The 20,565-nt window shown below is 33.2% G+C and overlaps 1 protein-coding gene across 6 annotated transcripts in view; it reads right to left on the bottom strand.

Moving 5' to 3' along the window:
• The window catches only part of LOC109544355 (cAMP-specific 3',5'-cyclic phosphodiesterase), a 796,409-nt gene that overhangs the window by 388,095 nt on the left and 387,749 nt on the right, over positions 1–20,565 (bottom strand). For 2 of the 6 annotated variants that reach the window (XM_019914472.2, XM_019914473.2), the window contains exons 2-4: positions 4,985–5,739; positions 4,583–4,831; positions 1,419–1,472 (exon numbers count right to left, since the gene is read on the bottom strand). The exons of 3 other annotated variants lie outside the window; for them this stretch is intronic. In XM_019914472.2, the coding sequence (XP_019770031.1) occupies positions 1,419–1,472; positions 4,583–4,831; positions 4,985–5,646 (965 nt within the window). In that variant the 5' untranslated portion in view covers positions 5,647–5,739. The remainder of the gene's footprint in view (positions 1–1,418; positions 1,473–4,582; positions 4,832–4,984; positions 5,740–20,565) is intronic. One more of the 6 variants, XM_019914474.2, reaches the window with a different exon arrangement.

Raw genomic sequence — 20,565 nt, 5'->3', positions numbered from 1 at the left:
AAGACTTACTAAATTATGGAAAGGGTTTAGGTAGAATTTCGATTTTCCCCAACTTATTGATATTTGCTAACACACTTGCTAACAGATTTTTTCTAGGTTTGGCGAATGCAAAATAATGTCGTGAAAAGTGGACATACCTTTATAATATGGATGCAGTAATATCATTTAATCCTTTATTATAGCTTATTGTTTAAATGATACGTGTTTAGTTGCTGGGGTTTAAAGATCAATACATGGCGGCCCAAAATAAAGCATTTTTTTTTTTCACGAGCCAAGGTTCTCTTTTTTAACTATCCGCAAATGCCTTAAATAAAGTTAAAATTTTGTCCCAAGAAAAATTCAGTTCTATTCTCTGCCGCTGAGTTGAGCGATAAACTCAAACAAGTAAACAGGAATATTTTACCAACTTTATCAATTTGGTTCAATTTTGAAACATTCAACATAACACACCAGACGAAACTTACGGCCAGTTCAAATTCCCAATAAATTGATTACGGTAATTGCCTATACATGCTTATTAAAAAAATTGGTTTTACGCAAATCTAATACAAACGGGACACTAGTGTGGGCACCAAATATTTTAAACCAAAAACGGCCGAATGAGGATGAATATTATATTATTTTTAAGCACCGCAATTAATGAACACAATAAATGATCTGTCAGCGAATTAAAATTTGCTGCATTTACCTTTACGATAAACTCAATTTAATTTCAACTGAATCTACATTCATCCCCAAACCAAACAAACTCTAATCTGAACTAGTCGCTGAACATGTTCAATTGTGGATAATATGAGAATCACAGTAAACATGCAATGCGGCCTGTGACGTATAGACAGGATTAATGAAACGAACATTGTTTCTATAATTAACCAATGAACAACCAAATTTTGCTTTATCGTTGACTTTTTAAATATAAAAAGCATTAATTCATATTTTCTAATTCACATTCATAATCATAAGTGTGCACTTTTCCCGACTTTAACCGAAAGAGCATTTGACGAAGTTCAATAAGCCACCAACGTATGACGAATAATAGGAGTTTCCTGATAGAATTTGTACAAAATTTTCTATTGCATATCTGAAATAAATGGAAATCGCACTGTTTAATTTGCAAGCAGCAACGTGCATATTAAATAAAAACCAAACCAAAGTGTCAATATTTGGGGTCAACCCAAAGCAAAATTCACCAAAGTAATGTGGCAAAGAGCAAAGTTTAAGTCGATAGCAGAATCATGTATGCTTAAAATATATATCACTCTCCACTGAAAATCAAGCCAAAATTAACGTTTCCATTATTTTGATGAATCATGAAATAGTGAGATTAGTTTTATATATAAACCTTGCCTTGAGGTATTAGTGCCAAGGCTGTCTTAGCTATTAAGGTGCACGTGCTGAAGAGTCACAAAAAAATTAACCTGAGAAATCTGCGTCCGAACTTGCACTCCAGCTGGCCATGTTCTTCTAAACTCCTAGTAAAAAAATACAAACTTATATTATCAGTTATACGCATATAATATAGGGTTTCTCACTAAAATGAAAAATTTATCTTGAACATTTCCTTTTCTGTTAATAATATTTTCTAGATAAATCTTGCTAATGCTCCTAGTAATCAATTATACTTTCCTGTATAAAGTTACTACATTTACAAATGAAGAATTTGTATATCTATTGAAATTGGCAGAAAGGCTCCATATGAAAAAAACTTTAAAAAATTATAAATCTAAAGTGTAAATCTACTCTTATACCTACATATCTCAAATAAGTCAAATGAAAATGGTTAAAAAAACAGATTGAAATGTTACACAGAAGGATAGTTAATACCCAAATACCACAAAATATTACATAAATATTTACTAAATATTTAAATATTTGGTAAAAATTTCATATTAAAAGGAAATATTTTTTAAATGTTATTTAAAAAATATTTGTATTTAATATTTAATTAGCATGAAACAAATAAATTAATAATATTGTTTCTTAGTACATAATACTTTTTGTACGTATACAGGGTGATTCACGGTCGATGGTGTATTAGAGGTTTAAGGAGAACACTATGCACGATCTACCTGCAAATTTGTATAACGAAGTGACCGGACATGTTCTATCGACCTCAAATATTTTCAAAAATGCGAAGTTGTCACTAATACCGAAACGTACATATAATTTTCCATTTTAAATGAGACACCCTGTATGTTATTGCACGGATGTATTGGCGATATAGATCTGATTATTTATGAATAACGATTTATATATCGATCTAAAGCGGATTCCAAAATATTTTATAAAATTCATTATTTTTAATCAAAACGTAGCCCCAAATAATCTTGTATTACAACGCGATTTCGATCCCTGTAAATTTGAAATTTTGGTACTGGGTTCGGAAAACCCTATGCTTGAGCCCGGCGTACAGCAGATATCTTGAAAATACTGACCTTTCGGATAGAGATAAAAACTGCTCCAATCACATTTTTTCAAAAAGAACACCCTGTATATTAGTTCAAATACGGGAAGACCGTTAAATTCCTTCCGGTACATGGGTACCGGTACATAATGTGAACTAATACGAATGTTGACGGCTTCGGTCGATTCTATCGATACGAAGTGAACGAATCTCTTGGTACGAATCTTTGCTTGATACGAACCTGTGTGGTACGAATCACTAAAAAGATTCGAATCGCCCACCTCTACCGCAGATGATTTGAGCTTAGCCTATAGTGCCATTGAAAGGATCCTGATCAAGCATGTATCCGTACAAGTTTACGAAAATTCGATTTTCTTTTAGAACTTTATGAAGAATTGCAAAATCTTCAACTATTACGACATTTGATAAATACGTCGACATAATCGAATTTTTGCAAAAATGTCCATTTATTTCGTCAATTTCACACTTTAGGTATAGAAACATCATATATCGTTGCACAGGGAATTTAACGGTCTTCCCGTATTTTAACTAATATACAGGGTGTTATGTTTGAAAAAATGTAATTGGAACAGTTTTTATCTCTGGCCGAAAGGTCAGTATTTTCGAGACATCCGGTATAATTTGAAACAAATTGCTATACGCCGTACTCAAGCATAGGGTTTTCCTAACGCCGTACCACAATTTTAAATTTCCAGATAACGAAATCGCGCTGTAATACAAGATTCTTTGGGGCTACGTTTTGGTTAAAAATAATTAATTTTATTTAATATTTCGGAAACCGCCTTAGGTAGATATAGGAACCGTTATGCAAAAATAATTATATATATATAGACAATCGAACCGGGCATTAAAATACAGGGTATCTCATTTAAAATACATATAAAAAGTTGTATGTACTTTTCGGTATAAGCGGCACCCCCGCATTGCTGAAAATAATTTAGGCCGATAGAGCATATCCGATGACTTCGTTGTACAAATTTGCAGATAGATCGGGCACCGCATTCTCCTTAAACGTCTGATACGCCATCCACCGTGAATCACCCTGTATATAACACCATTAACACCCAAAAAGTTACTAATATATTATTTGTAATAAGTGTGAACCAACTTTAGAACATATTATCTCAATTTTCATTGATCAATTAATGGTAAATATTTCACAGCAAAAGGAAATATTTTTTAAATATTATATAAAAATATTTGTTTTTAATATTTAATTAGCATGAAACAAATAAATTAATAATAATTTTTCTTAGTACATAATACTTTTTGTACCTATATCAAACACCATTAACAGTTACTAATATATTATTTTTAATAAGTGTGAACAAACTTTTGAACATATTATCGCAATTTTCATTGGTCAATTAATGATAAATATTTCAAACAAAAATATTTGTATTTAATATTTAATGTATATCCACGGTGGATGGAAAAATTGGTTGAAAATAAATTTAGCGCGCCCGCAGCAGAAAAGTAATGGCACGTAAAGGTAAATCCTCTTTATGTTGTGTTTATTGAACCAGACTAACAAAATTTGTTGAAAATAAATAAAAATTTCGATTATTTCATATAACGGTATTACTTAATTGAATTAGAGTAATTCAAACAAATATGAAATTTTGAAGACAGCTAAGCCTATAAAGAATCAAATGTTTCCCAATTATGGGTTTGTTTTGAATTTTTAAAATAAAATATTAGAGAAATTTACAAAACACGGCACTAAAAAAATTATAAAAAATGATTCAAGTGAAAAGCAATTCGTTTAAGCACCAAGCAACCTAGCTTCACCTTAAAATAGTTCCACTACGCAACATAAACACCGTCCTGATACAACGTGTGTTTTGTGAAATCGCCTACACTTGACAATTGTAAATAACCACTAAGGAAGAAAACTCTATCAAAGTTTCAACCGAAAACAGCAAAAATCGACTATTAGTAAATAACCCATAATTTACTGAGTGCTTTTAAATATTAATTGCACTTTGAAACTTGTCCGGCCAGAAAGTTTTGCCTGGAAATATAGTTTAGTAGTTTTCTTACATCTCGAGAAAAAAGCATAGAACAGAATTTTAATTAATTCTAGTCAAATAACCAAACTTTTCATTGCGCTTATCCGAAAGTTTTAAAGTGTTAGAGAAATAAAAAACCACTTACTCAAGTCCATGTTCGGAGAAAGCTTCACTTATATCGGAGTCACTTCTGGGTAAGATCAATCGTGGCAAAATTGTAGCCTTTTTTCTTCGAGTTTTCAGTGTGGTTTGTTGGGAAAGGCTCATAAATTCCGGTGTTCTATGTGGGGAGTGAGGAGAAAGAATGGTCAGCCTCCTTTCACCAGGGCTAAGGCTAAGATAGCCTGCGGGAGGGGGCAAGCTGAGATGTTGAGGCACTCTCATTCTACCGGACCTAAAACCACGTATGCTTCATTAAAGACTAAGTGTGACATTAAAGCCTTAGGTGTTTTATAGCTGCCTTTCCTTTTAGTGAAAAAGTTTCTAATAAGCTTTGCGTAAATAAAGCCTTAAATAGAATACTCTGTTGAACAAAAGTTGCACTTACCATAACCCCCGCTTTTTCTCGGCACTAATCTCAGAGGAAGCGCTCAGAGACAAAGCAGCGCCCTCTCCACTAACTGCATGGCGTTTTAGTATCATTTCCCTATCAATATTTTCCAAGCTTCTAGCCTCTGTAGATTCAGAATACATTTTTCTCACATCTCTCTCGCTGGTGCTCAGAAAACTACGAGAAGCTGTCTTGAGGCTTTCCATGCTACGAGCAGTTTCTGTTCGCTGGCCAGTTGTTAAAAACTGTCCTTTAACGGGCAAATCAAATTCCTCTTGGCTAGAGCTGGAGTGTGGGGTGTTTAGGCGTGAGTATCTTGGGCTAACTCTGAAGCTCACACTGTCCGTTTCTGATTCTACCGAATCGCCACTAGCCTGTTGAGTGACTATTTGGCATTGAGGCACACAGCCTGATCCAATCTCAGAAGTCACAGTGGCAATTTTTTGGGAAGTGGCGCTGATAGCTGTGGTTTGAATCAAAGTGGTTTTGGTAAGAGTGGCGGTTGTAGTTCCCTCGTCTTCCAGTTGCTCAGCCACCAGAGTTGAAGCAGATGCGGTCCTAGATACATCTTGCTGAATTAAAGTGATCGTAGAAGAAGTTTTTCGAAGGTTGGTGCCTGTCGATGGATCTATGCTAGTTTCTTCCTCGTCCTCTTCCATTTTTGGAACCTTTGGTGGATTGATTCTGCTAATGTTGAGTTAATATCAGGAAAGCTGCTGCATGGGACGGACGATATTAGAGCTATGTTCAACCTGAAAGCAAATAGACAACTTTGAAGGCTTTGCTAGAAGAAATGAAAGCTTTCTATTTATTTTTAGAGACAAATGCAAAAAGTAAACAAGTTGGGATAATTGCGACTAAATGTGGAAAACCCGCTGTTAGAAGCTTTCCGAGTCATTGTGCCGAATATTTTACAACCGGCTAAGTTCGTTAGGTTGCTCTCGGCGGACGGATTTAGAGTTTTAAGATCCAGAACATTAGTTGCGGAAAGGTGAAATGATTGATGAGGGCCTAGTTCTGAATAAACTTTTCCAACTTTGCTTAGTTTAATACAGTGTGCTGTGACCCCTTAATGAAGGAGATATAATCAAAAATATTTTGTTTACAAAATCAATCAGGCATGGGCAGTGGCGTGGTCTATAACCAAGGGATTTTTGTGATGCAGTTTGATTAAACCGCGTGCTACGAAAATCAGATATGATTTGTTGTCTGTTTCAGGAGAAAACCTTCATCGCTTTTGCAGATTCTGACTGAAATAACAATGGTACTTCACATGTTATAGTTAGTTTTATTTTAGCTAAAACGCACACCAAATGTTGGGCAAGAAAGACCATAGAAGGACGAATATGTAGCTTGCTAAATATATTTCGAAATGCTCGCAACATTTGAAACCTAATTGAAGAGGAAAGTTTTGAACATGCACGAAAGATTGAGGGAACACGTTCGAGAGCCTAATCTGTTGATTGACTTTTGGAAACTCTGTTAATACTTGTTAAAATTTGTTTAATTGAAAAGCTTTAGACGTTCACATTTCCGAGATATATATATTTTCAATTAAAAGTTTTTAGTGTGCTACTTGGTTTTTCATATTTAAATTTAGAGTTTCATTTGCTTTTTCAGTAGATGTACATTTTTCAAAAAAATATGAAGTATTTGTTAATTTAAAATAGATAGTATGTGTCAGACCAAATTCCAGTGTTTCACTTTATATGGCACACAAAACTTTTTCTTATAAACCTACCACATTTTTTTGGTTATACACTTGCATATAAATGGTTCTAGTCGATTTATATGAAGTTTGTCCTCCGTTATGGAATCAGCTTCTTAATATTGCGTTTCATGTAAAGATTGTAGACCTTGAAATGTAATCGTAATGGCATGGTAGGTTTACTTAACATATTGCGTCTGCGTCTCATGTTCATTGTCTGCCTCTTATCCATTAAAATAAGTGCCACAATCGGGTGTTGAAACCGCGCGAAAGTTCAGTACAGTAAGCAATATCGAAAATACATCAATTTTATCCTGCTTAGGTGAGTTCTAAATTGACATCTGCAGATATTTGTAACATATTAGACTAACGTATTGTGTAAAATAACAAACTTGGCCATTTTGGATAAAGGCAAGTTGTTTAGAGATGAAGATAGCTACTTGATATTAACGATAAAAAAGTCGTTTGTAGGTGGAAATTAAAACCATTGTCGCTGATTTAGAAAAATTATGGCATTTTATGGTTTTGACGTTATTTTTATTATATTTTTTTCAGTGGTTCCTAAATAGCTCCAGACAATACCTTCACGGAGAATATATTCCCATTTTAAGTTATCTTGTAGATCAGGTCTATATTCCAAACATATTTTTGTTTTGATATAGAATATTATAATTAGAATGGAGAGTAATGGATGCAAGATTCGCGTTCCTCGAAAACTATAAATACGACTCGTACTTTAAACAGTTTGCAGCATCGGAAAATAATGTAGACAATACAAGATAAACCCCTGCGAATGTCATTATATGGGTCTGGTTAGCTTGAAGCAGGAACGTTTTCGTAGTGCCTGCCGAACATTTTAGAGACAGTGTTAGAAGGTAAAATATCCGGGAAAAATTAACAGTGCATAATGGCAAGTTTCAGGTGATAAAAGTAACGTTTTACTATAAAGTACGGCACTACTAAACGGATTTTCAATCAGCAACTAGAACTAAAACGTAATAGTCTCATATCATGTTAGGTTGCTGTGTATTATTAAGAAATTAAAATTCTTTTATCCAAGTTCTAAAAGTAACTAATAAAGGTGCAACTACTTTAAACTAAAATCTGTTACACCGGCTGCTTCTATTTACGTACAATTATGTTGACAATAAGCTAGTATACCCTGTGCAAAATAAGTTTTATCAATGAGAATCAATTTACATCAGTAAATTTGTGGGAACCTTCACATATAGATTATTAACTCACATACACCAGTTTGATTGCCAATGTTATACATAATTTGATTTTATGTCCCTTCGGACCACAATGAATATAATACTTGGGAATTAACCTATTTTGGGGTTCGGAACTTTGAGTCAATGAAGTTGTTAATAGTTCGGAAGGTCTAGCTTTGGACTATATTAAATTTCTTGGGGCAATCAAAAGTAAAAGTCGCAAATTATGAAGAAATTTTGATAAGATTTAGGATCTAAATGTTTTGAAAGTATTCTTTTTGTCGTGCAATTCCCATTAACCTTACGTTATACGATAGTTCTTATATTTTATTGTCAATGCTTGACAAAATGAAAATGGGAACAAATTGTTCCTGTCCACATAAAAAGTAGATCGGTCTACTAACATGAAAAAAATGAGTGTTAACAAAACTTATTTGAGGTGCAACGCCAAATGTACATTACTGCGGATTAATGGAAAAGTGAAGTGGTCCTTGCACCCAAATGATCAATTATTTTAGACTTAGAATGGCTAATTCAATACTTCATCATTTATGTGCAGTTAATTCAATCTAAGACTGCATAATTTTACTAATAAGATATAAAGCACGTCCTATGTATTAAATACTGACATTTTCTATTTGCTTATTTTCAAAAGTACTTTTATGCATATATTCTACAAGTCCCGATAGGGATGTCATGCCATGGCGCAAATTTTTTAATAAAACAATTAAATATTATTCCTCCTGACATTAGGCAAAATTATATCCACCTTCCTCTGGCCATGAACTCCCTCAGGTATGCTTCTTTTCCTGATCAAAATCCACCCAAGACTTTTTTGCTGCGGAGCATTATTAAAATAAAGTTAAGGGCAAAAGAATATGTTTTATTCAGCTGCCCGGGGATACTCGAAGACACATAATGTAATATAATCATGCCGAGAAAAACATGGATGGAGTCAGCTTGTCATATGCTAGCGTTCAATTTTAAATATTTACAAGTATTGTGATAAAGCTTTGACGCAATTAAACATTATAATAGCAATTATTACTTTTTTAAAACTCTGGCAAAACTACTGGAAACTATTATTGAATTAGTGGAAAAATTTCCATGAAAAGAGCGATATTAAATACCCAGGACGCTTAGAAACGCCTTAGCGTAAAGTGAACTAATATTAGATACAAAATATACGAATACTAAAACCCCATGTCCCAACGATCAAATCTGAGATCTACAGTAGGGTAGCATAATGAACTTTATACCTATGAATACCAGAAATCATTTCGGAAAACATTCAATATGTAGTAGGCGGGGGTAACACTGTGTTGAGTTGCGCCATAGAGTTGTTGTCGCTCTCTGAGTTACCGAGTTATAACTCATCGGTTACTGAGTTGTAAGTGATTTATTATTAAAGCTTTACGAGACTCTAGACTGGAATTTTCACATCTAAGAAAAAGGTCATCAACATTTTTTCTGAGTGACGTTTTACTACTTTGTTCAAACAACTAAAAAAAATCATCTAGATTTTACCTTTTTTTTAACCTATTTAATTAATTAATAATTTTAACCTTTACCTATTTTTTAAATTCAAGGAAAATCTAATCCTGAAATGTCAATCAATATTATACCCTCTATGCAAAGAATTTCAAGTATTTTTTTAAATTTTAAGTTAGTAATTAGTAATTTGGAAAAGCTAAACGGGTGTGTTGCCATTTAATATATTTGTCTAAGTTTCAACTGTTTGCGTATAAATATGTAACACCGTTTCAGTCCGCTATTTATATTTACACAACTGTATTTGCAATTGTAATTTGAAATTCAGAAATAAACCAAACTAAACTAGCGTTTAGCTACACGCAAATTTCGCGAGTTTAGTAATTAACTTGATAAACAGCAGAATGTAGTAAAATTCGTATCCAATAATTATAATAGTTTATAATTCCAAAACGATATTTTTAATTAAACATGTACTAAAAATATCCGCACGGTAACAAATTAAGTTTCCATTATTGTTTCTGCTCGACTGCTACAGAACAAAATCATGACGAGTAGAAACCTTACCGACATTGTGTGCGAACTGTTTCCAGTTAACCAACCATAAACGTATATTTAAAACTTACGTTTCTGGCACGTATCCATTATTTAATTTTATTTTTTTTTATTTTTCTTTGCTGAACATTATTACAATCGTTTTCTAAAATCTAAAAATCATGGAAATGCAACTCAGTGAACATTTAGTTTCAGGCAACTATTTACGACATTATGCACGGCGCTAAAGGACGAATGGGAAGTTTTTTAATGGGATAACATGTTTGAATAATCCCAACAAGGGTCCGGAGAGCCCTGCTTTCTAAATATGTAGATTTAAAATATCCAACAAAATTAACAAAATAAATGGTAAGCTATAGTTTATCCATAGCATACAATCTAGTAGATCTGCACAATATTTTAGAGGACATTTTCAAAAATACTACTTTAGGTTTACATTTCAAAGCTAAATTGATAAAGTGAGTAAAAAAAACTTGAAAAAGACTACTTTTTTCTTATCGCAGTGATTATAAAACAAAGATTTTGCTTATCCATGTTTATGAGAACTTTTTGATTTACCTGGAGTCAGAGAATTTTCCTTTAAAATATTGGACATTCCTCCCGAAATACTATGCAGATTAACATTAAAGAAAAAATGAAATTGACACGCTGTGTTGACAAATTGTATAAAGATTAATTATTATTTTATTTAATTTCCTGGGCTCCAGTCACAGTGTAAAACAAAATTTTTTGTATATCGTTTATTCCGTTTTCTGTATATCGTTTATTTTATCTTGAAACCTTCAATTTGTGTGAATTATTTTCTACATTTGCAAATATAGACAGAAAATACCTAAATTAATATAATATTTATCAATTATGAGTTCGAATGAATTTTAAAGTCTGATGATGGCGCTGTTGTCCCGCCGAAACGTAACGAAATAAACGATATACAAAAAAATTTTGTTTCGCACTGTGACTAGAACCCAGGAAAGAAAATAATATAATAACAATTACCAGCGGTCAGGAAAATAAATCAACGTAAAGGTTAATATGTTGAAAGCCGTATAGTTATATTTATAAATTTTAATTAATTTTAAATATTATTCAAAATTTCATATTTTAGGCGACACCTTCCTCGGTAAGTAGTATTTTACAAATAGTGAAAAAAATTACAATAAAAAAGACATACAAAAAGTTATTTTTTAAGGGACTATTTATCATCAGTTATCAAGGATAAATTATTAAGGTTCCAAAATTATTCAACTCGACAAATCATGGACACGATATATGAAATTATTAATATTTAATACAGCTAAGGTGATTTTAAGGATGAAACCTGAAATTCTGGGGCAAAAATATACACTTTTCTAAGGATAACTTCAAAACGACATATTATGATGGTGACTAAATGTCTTCAGTCAACTGATACAGAGCATTTGTAATATACGAACAAAAGTATGCCAAGATATTTATCGCGGGCAGATAAAACTCTAATGCAATTCAGATATTCATTGAATACAAATTTCACTGAACTGAAACTTTAGAGGGGATACGTGACAAAAAAATATGTCTTCTCGTTTACGTTGATATTTTAAATGTGCTTCAAGGATCGTTTCCTAATAAACGGTTGTGTAAATGAGCAACCTACTCATTTGTTTTGAGGAAAATGCTCATTTACTTTCCTAGGCTTTCTCAAAACTGTTTTGATTGATACAAGTAAAGATCCGCTCAGCAATATCGATCAGCTCAGACCTAACCCCACGCACAAGTTGACTTAAATACATGCAGATATCTTAATAAACTATTTGCCAAGATTTTAAAATATTCAAATTATGTACGGTTTTCGGACGTCGAACGTCGATGATGAATTTAGGACGAGCCTACCGAAAGGCTAAATATAGATCAGGAAATGGGCCAAAATATTAACCAAATTGCCGGAAGAACCACGTTCAACCCATGCGAAAGCCTAAAGCAGCTAATGCTTGTTAGTTTTGAGCAAGCAGGGGCAATTTTCAATTTTGGCGGCAAATAATGTAAAATCGAAATATTACATTGACTACCCGAACAGAGCCAATTAAGCATATTACAAAAAACTTTTCATATTTTTCCTCCTTTGTCAACACAATTACTTTAGTAACAAAAGGCCGTGAAAGTTGAATAGCATACATAGATTCTCATATTTACCTGCATGTATCGATCCGGAACGGAAAATGGATCAACGGCAAGTATTTACACCGACTGACGTCATTTCTATAGGGTAAATTAAATATTATGCTTAGCAAAAAAATAGAATACGAATTCAATCGAATACGAATTGTTTATAAGCTACAGAAGTTAACTTACTAATAAATTATGAAATGGCTCCAACGCAAGAAAGAAAGATATTTAAACAAATAGATTCGACTGCAACAATTGTGTTATTTACTTACTACAAAAGTAATTTATAAAATATTTTAACTACCAAGTTATGAAAATTACAGATCCGTTGTTTTCTTATCGGAATAAGCAAAATAACATACAAAACACGTGCTCCGTTTTCTAGCAACAACCAGAAATCTTTGGGCTTCTGGATGTCTCGTATCGCAATCTACCAATATTTCTTAATGCGTGGCAGCGGAGGGTTTATTTTATTCGTAATAATCAAGAGTAGTTCAATATATCACAATCATAGTGGATAAAAAATTGTTTTCAAAAATCAAAGACGGCATGATGAGAATCATGCACTTTAAGCTTAATAATTAATTATTTGAATTCGACAAACGTTTCTTTTTAAATACTCGTGCTGCCTAAAATTTTAACAGATTTTGGCTAAATCAAGTTGTATGAATTCGCCGAACGGGGGAAAAACACAGTTTCGGTCATTTTTAATATCTCATTGGTTGTATCAACCATATAAATTATTCTATTCGACGACCATTCAGTTATTGCTAGAAAATAATTAAGTTCTGCAAACTCGCAGTTCTCTTAATAAATGTGAATAATCAATTGAAACATTTCAATACATTTCGAACAACTAAAAAGTAAAATTTTACGGGTCTAGTTAAAGGTCTACAGTATAAGTTTAAGAACAAAATAAAACTGAACAAAATTATATCATGTACAAAAAGTAAATTGCTTTAATTTGTACCTAAATGTATTATATACTATAATAGCGAAATATTTAAGGCACAATTAGGGGTTCCTTGAAATCCTGTTACTGAGAATTTCTTCTTGAAGCTTCAGAACCTTGAATATAAATTACTCAGTACAAGTTTAACGAGAATATTTCTCGAAAGGTCCAAATTATCACAGTGATCAGTGTAAATGGTGTTCTGAGAAATAAAAGAGTTTCATAACACACATAAAAAATATACGATTTTAATTATAATAGACAACATTAAAAAGCGATACAAAAATTTGTTAATTATTTGACTTAGCAGAACTTTTCTCAGTGAGCAAACCTTTTTCAAAGAAAAAATACGCAATTTTGAAACAACAGCAAAGAAGAGCTATCACATTCTTTTTTCTTAGTTAAAATTTGAAAAACTTACTACATATAGAAACCCGCCAATGAAATAAAAAACAACAAAAACGTAGCGTACGATACGATTGCGAACATTCATATATAAAAGTTTTAGTGCTTGCTAGTTGGATGGGATATGCAAATAGAAAATGTATCGGTAAATTGAAAGGATTACTTCAACGGATAAAAAAAACATTATTACTTTTCAGATTTTTAAAATTTATATAATTTCCACCAAAAGTGCAGCTTTGGCGAGTCTGCATCAAGCGAAAAAACAAATCCAATACAACTCATTTTCCTATCCTTTTTCTCTTAGCTTCGACAATCTTCATAATACCTCACGTTCAAGCAATCACAATGATGGACCTTCAAAGTACAAATCCAATGATTGAAATAAATGCGGCAAAAGTGTGTACAAATAACATCTGATTGGAATGTTCAATATTCGGAAATAATTTTCCGCATTAAGTTTAGGAGGTTCCATAAATAATGTTTCTACCTGGCGCACTTATTCAATATTCTGCCTCTTCATGAACTTTACCTTCTGTTAAAACAGCTTTTGCGCATTATCATGAATGGCAAAAGCTTTTTAATTTACTAATTAGTAAACAAACCTTCTTTCTGTTAGCTCGAAAACTGATATTTTCAACATACTTGCATTAACTAATAAAAATGACGGGCATCAATCGTTACATAGATTTTGTTAAAACCCACATAAATAAGCTCATACTTGAACCCCATTAAAAACGGTCATCGATAGTTTGTGAATCCCATTTCATTAATATTCAGTGTTCACTAATAATTATTAATCTGCTATGCGAAATCATATATTTATACCAGCAGCAAATTAAATGTAATTATTCTCAACTACTTCTCTTTGGAAATTGGAACTAATAGTTTTGGATCGAGGATCAATCATAGCTGTTGGCTTGATATCATTTAATTAGTACCGCTTCACAATGGTTATCCACAAGATTAAATAGGAAAGGATGTATTTCTATACAGGGTGCCCCAACGGGAACCGACGCGATCGATATCTGTAATTATCGATAATGCAAAACGGTAATTAGGAGAAATTTGAAAATTGAACACTGTGCCGAAGTCATTGGGTTCAAGCGATCTAAAATATTTTCAAGATGGCCACGCTTTCGGTTATACCGGAACTTTTTTATTTTAAATTGAACACCTTATATATTATTACATTTTCAAATTCTACTCCAAATTTTAAATATATTTAATGTATAATATACTATACCCAAGCCTGTTGTTGATAAATTTCAAATTTTATGTAAAGCATTACAGTTGCAGCCAATCGAATAATTATTCATTTTTCGTATGACGAAATATGTTTTACTTAATTTCAGTTGCATTTCTTGTTGAAAAGGACTTAGGTTAAAGGAATTGCGACAAAATTTTGGTAACTATTAATAGCAATTATCAATTTTTTCAACTTTATCGTATTCTCCTTAACTAATAAAGAAGTTTAAATAATCTTCGTTTGTATTATTTAAGCGTCTGGTCATGATTTTTAAATACTTTCAAAAAGTAACTGACAGCTGTCAGCGTTCCTTTGACATTTGATTGTATTAAAAATGGCAACTAAGAGTGACAGGATGTAAAATAACCATATGAAAACATTAAAATTTCGAAACTAAACATTTTCGGAAAAGCCCACCTTACACAAACTTACGCTTATTTTTAATATTAAATAAGACAAAATTATCAAAAATGGGGGTTGCCATTTGAAAAAAATAGATTTTGTATAATTTTCTGAACTGTATTTTGAAACTCATTGTTCTTATTTCTATTTTTATTTTTTTATTTTGTTAACACTTTGTATTAATAGTTTTCAAATCGACTCAAATTAAGTAGCACAAATTCCCCTATAATAAAAATTAATAATTATTCGAGGGGCTGCAACTGTCATTTTTTACATAAAATTTCAAATATATCAAAACGGATAGACTTAAGTATGGGATGTTATACATGAAATATATCTAGAATTTGGAGTAGAATTTAACAATGTCATTATATATAAATAAAAGGGTGTTTCGTTTAAAATAAGCAAGTTGATACTTTTCACATAAATAGTACATTTGCTTTAAGTATTTCGTCAGTTATTAAGCATTTATTATTTTTTCGTAAATGCTCATCATTCCATCAAAACCTGGCTTGAGGAATATCTCCCCATAGGAATCGTTTGCTTTGACTCTAAATGTTGGGAAATTTATTTGTAATTCAGGTAAATTTAGAATTGGATAAGGACTTTAGAAGCTCGTTGTGTCCACCGGCTATGTGTTATCTGGTTTAATATGGATCTGACTATCTTCCAGTAGAGACATGGAGTGTCAGAACAGATATGACCGGTTATTATATTAGAATCATCAGGAAACGAGACGACGAGAACCTCAATCACTTTGAAACACTGCGCTACTAGATCAGTAAATACGGAAAATAGTATAACGAACATAAAATGAGCGTTATTCGATAGTTAGTCACGTCCTCTTATATATCCAATCCAATATCCAATATAACCAAACGTCATTCGATATCAAAAGCTTAATTCCTTACCTGGGATAAACATTTATTTATATCTCAGCCGCAGTAACTGCTTTTTAGAAGGGAACATATATTTTCGTTAGAAGCAGTTTCTCAATTTATCGAAGATTTACGCCGAAAAAGACGACACACCAGTGAAATGGCACAAAAGATGTAAGTGGTAAGCTCAGTATTATAATTATTATAAATAAGCAATACAAATCGCTGTTCAAAAAGATTCCTCAGTACACAAACTGTATAAAGAATGAGACACATTTTTTGGAGTTAATCAAAACGTAATATTTATACTTTTTACTGAACTTCACTTCAAAAAGATCTAAAGATGATTTGCGATTGTTTATTAATTTACCCTTAATAATCCCAGCGATAAAAAATATTACCCAATAATGATAGGCTGAATAGATATTTTTCCCAATAATCGTATATCACTCTTGAAAGTGATTTATAATAGACGCGCTGAGAATAGATATCAATGAAATATGGAAGCTGTTTATTCTAGGTTCGGATGCTATTCCTCGCCTGTTGACAGGAAACGATTGAATTATCTTTTTGGTTTTTACATCGTATGGACGTCTAGGTGTTATGTGAAGGTGTGGTGATTAATTGGATGATGTCAATAAATAAATGCATACTATTGATGTCGGAGAATAAAAATCCACGAACTTAAACTTTTGGTTGTTTTACATTTCTATTTGATACATGCACATAAAAATGACCGATCATCTTCATGCCAATGCTTCAAATCTGAATATAAAAAGCTGGAAAAATTAAAGAACCTTTTTCGCCGAAGTGGAAGGATTTTGATGAATTTTGCAGACGAGCGAAACCTGTATAATAAAATGCACTTCCGATTTCTGAGAATTCATGCTGCTGTTCTTCATTTGTAAGAAGTATGAAGGTACATCTTACATCTAATACGCAGGCTGCACTTGTATCAAAAACGTAAGTCAACATATATTTCAGCACAATGAACATTTTACCGTTCTTTTCGTTTCATGGTCAAGCGCTTCAGTATTCAGTTTGAAAATGAACATTTTTTGTTTGCTTTATTAGTCATTAATTAAGGTAACTTTAGTTTGCTTCTGATACTGTAATTATGCATAATTATTGCAAAAACAAAAATTTTTTTCCGGATTTGAAGACAAATTTGCCAAACAAATGTTCAGAATATTTACAAAGTCTCAATTGTCTTCAAAAACTCTCTTATTATATGATTATTTTTTAACGCTGTTGATGTCCGGTTGGTCTACAGTAATTGGTTGCATAACGTAATTGTATTAGACACAGATTCATTGCAAATGAAGCATGTTTTTCTCGTCATCCAAGTTGCGCACACCCAAGACACAAGAGCCGATAAATACACCACTTACAGCAAAAAATTCTCGCCTTTTGCGACAGTTCAAACTTTTAAGGTATCAAAGCCTCCAGGCTGACTCCTTCGTGTTGATTTCACTTAATTTCAGTTTTATCTACATACACGTTATAGCAATATGCGCCAAATTACTTGGTAATATTCTCAGAAAGCATTTTTGAAATATTAATTTTTGAATAACTAATTATTGACCATTCGCTTTTCTGCCGAGGAATTTTGGTAAGTAAAGTGTAAACACTAATAATGAGTGAAAAAAGCGGTATTTAAAATACAAAAATAAAATAGAGTAAATAAATAATTTAAAAAATTTCATATCCAAGCTGATATATAAATAATTGTCGCAAATAACCGCTAAAAATTACTTAACAAGCGAACAATAAAGTTAATGAAATTTTTCGCCGAAAAGCTTACAAATATTTGTTTTTTGTATCGCACTGCGGCTTTATAAATTGGCGCCCTTAATTCTGATGGGTATTTAATATTTAATATTCCAAACTCACCAACATAAATTGGATTATGTATTTATAATTAAAACAATATGAAACGTAGATTTTCTAAGATTTAATGTGTAAAGTTCGTTACCAAACTTCGGTGAATCTGCATAAAGATTCAAACCTTCAGCATGTATCTTTTATAAGCACGTTGGTTTAATGTCTCTAATTCGTCAAACAGAAAAAGTGGCCTCCTTAATAGATATATATTTCTTAATTAACCCGCACGGCCTGTTGGTAATTGCTAGTAGAAAGTAATCTCCCAAATCGTTAATCTCGGTTTCTCGCTCGCTGTGCCAAAGACACTGTCATTTAGCACCTTTAGCCATAAGCGAATTAGACAATTTCGAGCTCGAGAACAGGATCTAGCACTTGGAATAGACAGAGAAATACGCATAAGGAGAAAAACAAAGTAAAAAAAAAGTGAAATGAGCACTTCACGAGGACTGTTGTTGATCTCGCTAGGAACAAACAAAAACCACAAATGTAGAGATCTGTAGAAAATAGCTCCAATCTCATCATTTTCAGTGGTGGCCACAAGAGTCGATCTCGATATCACCGACGAGATGTTCCTAAACCACCTTAAGGAAATCTATCCTCAAATAAGATTCTGCAAGAGAATCATATCCAGGCAAAGAGGGACACGTACTCTAATAATGCGTCTGATTACTGGAGACCATGCGACTTACGAGAGCCTTATGACGGATAGAGGTGTGCACTTTCTGGGCCGCATCTACCATATAGTGGTAAGCAAACCACCTGTACCCATCCCTGCACCCTGCAGTAAATGTTGTGCGTATGACCATCTGTCGGAGGACAGCAAGAAGCCCGTTAAATGCACCAAATGCCAAGGAAACCATCCGGCTACTGTCTGCACTTCACTACTTCCGGCTAAGTGTGTAACATGCAACTCGGACGATTATGCAGCATGGAGCATGAAGTGCCCCAAACGCCCCACAGCACCCATAGAAGGAATCCCAAACGTAAAGGTAAAATGCCTCAACAAGAGAACGGCCGAGGTGTCGGGTTTAGTAACGACAGACAACCGAATTCACAAACCAATTACTACACATGACCACATAAGAAACAAATACAAACGCCAACTGAACAAAACAAGCAACAACAACAGAGAGGAATTACTAAAAAACTCCGCAAACAGTTTATTGACGACTTTAGCGTCGACACTGCTGTGGTTTTCTTTGGAAACTACATGTACATACTGATGTTTGACATGCTTTCACCTACCAGAAATTCTCCGACTGAACCCCACGACCAACTTAGACAAACAATCACAAGCATAGAACATTCAATCTAAGACTTACATACGCCAACATTAATGGGCTAAATAGTAAAAAGCACCTTTTCTATAACTATATAGAGAGAAATAACATTGAATGCTGTATGTTTGTAGAGACAAAGACCAATCCCGGACTGACACCGACACACAGAGACTGGCAGTACATCTGTAGACACGGCAATTCCGTCAATCACGCCAGGGGCGGCGCCGCAGTTCTTCTCAAACCCATCACCAAACTAGGCAAAGCAAATCCTCCCCACCTCAACAACCCTTTGAACGACTGCATACCCTAGTTAAATGACTTAATCCACATATTTCTGACATACATACACCCACACTCCAACCTAGAACAAAACATACTGACCAAAGCAAATCTTTACAAATACGCAATTATTGTGGGCGACTTTAACCTCAATAAGAACAAAACAAAACAACTGAAAATATTATTAAACAATTCGGACTTTGTAAAACAACACACCCTGTCGGAGATGCGAGTATATGAGACGGATGAATAGAAAGAGAAAAGAGAGCGAATCGAATACAACAAAACCTAAAATAAAAACCAGTAAGATTTTGACGTTGTCAGAAAAAAGTTTTATGTACAGACATCTTCGCAGTTTTATTTAACGAACCCGTCGACGGCCCTTTGAAACGGATAGTTTCTTTTGGTGCACGACACAGCACACCCCACCAACTTTGCTGATGCCCGGAAACCCTGATTCCACACCAGACGTTTTACTGCACACAACAAACTTAACAAGCATCATTAATAACATAAACCTAAGTAAAGAACTTGGATCGGACCATCTGGCTATAAGGTTTAACATAGACTTAAAGCATACACAACCTACCCTCAGTACACCGAAACGAGACAAAAAACTAAACTTAACTAAGACTGACATAGACAAAGTGAAACAACACATACATAACTACATACAATCGCAAGCACAGACCCTCTCAATTGAAACCATACAACAACAACTTTCACTGGCGAAAGGAAAATTCACCCCTGAAATAAAACATGTTTTTTACCGACACACCCTACCCAAATTCATACTTAGACTTATAAAACATAAGAGAGAACTTTACAGACTATATACTTTCACCCAAAATAACGACCTAAAAAAGATACTGAACCAACTCAACAGGAACATTAAAACTCTGATTGGACAATACCAACAAGACAAATGGTTAGAAACATGTAACGAAATAGAAAAGGACCAGGGCAAAACATATTGGCAAAAAATCAAGAAATTAGCACAATACAAGTAAACCAACACTACTGACACAATTGACGAAAACGGAATAGATCGTTACACAGACAAAGAGAAGGCTGACGCGTTCGCCAGACACTATCAAGGGGCCTTCAGCATATCCACAAACCCAAACTTCGACAATGACAACTGG

Source organism: Dendroctonus ponderosae, unplaced genomic scaffold, assembly GCF_020466585.1.
Source record: "Dendroctonus ponderosae isolate FM_Combo_2020 unplaced genomic scaffold, Dpon_F_20191213v2 Dpon_F_20191213_5, whole genome shotgun sequence".
In the NCBI taxonomy this organism is placed as follows: domain Eukaryota; kingdom Metazoa; phylum Arthropoda; class Insecta; order Coleoptera; family Curculionidae; genus Dendroctonus; species Dendroctonus ponderosae.
Note: the sequence above shows the minus strand (reverse complement) of the source record. Positions and strands in the feature narration are given on the sequence as shown.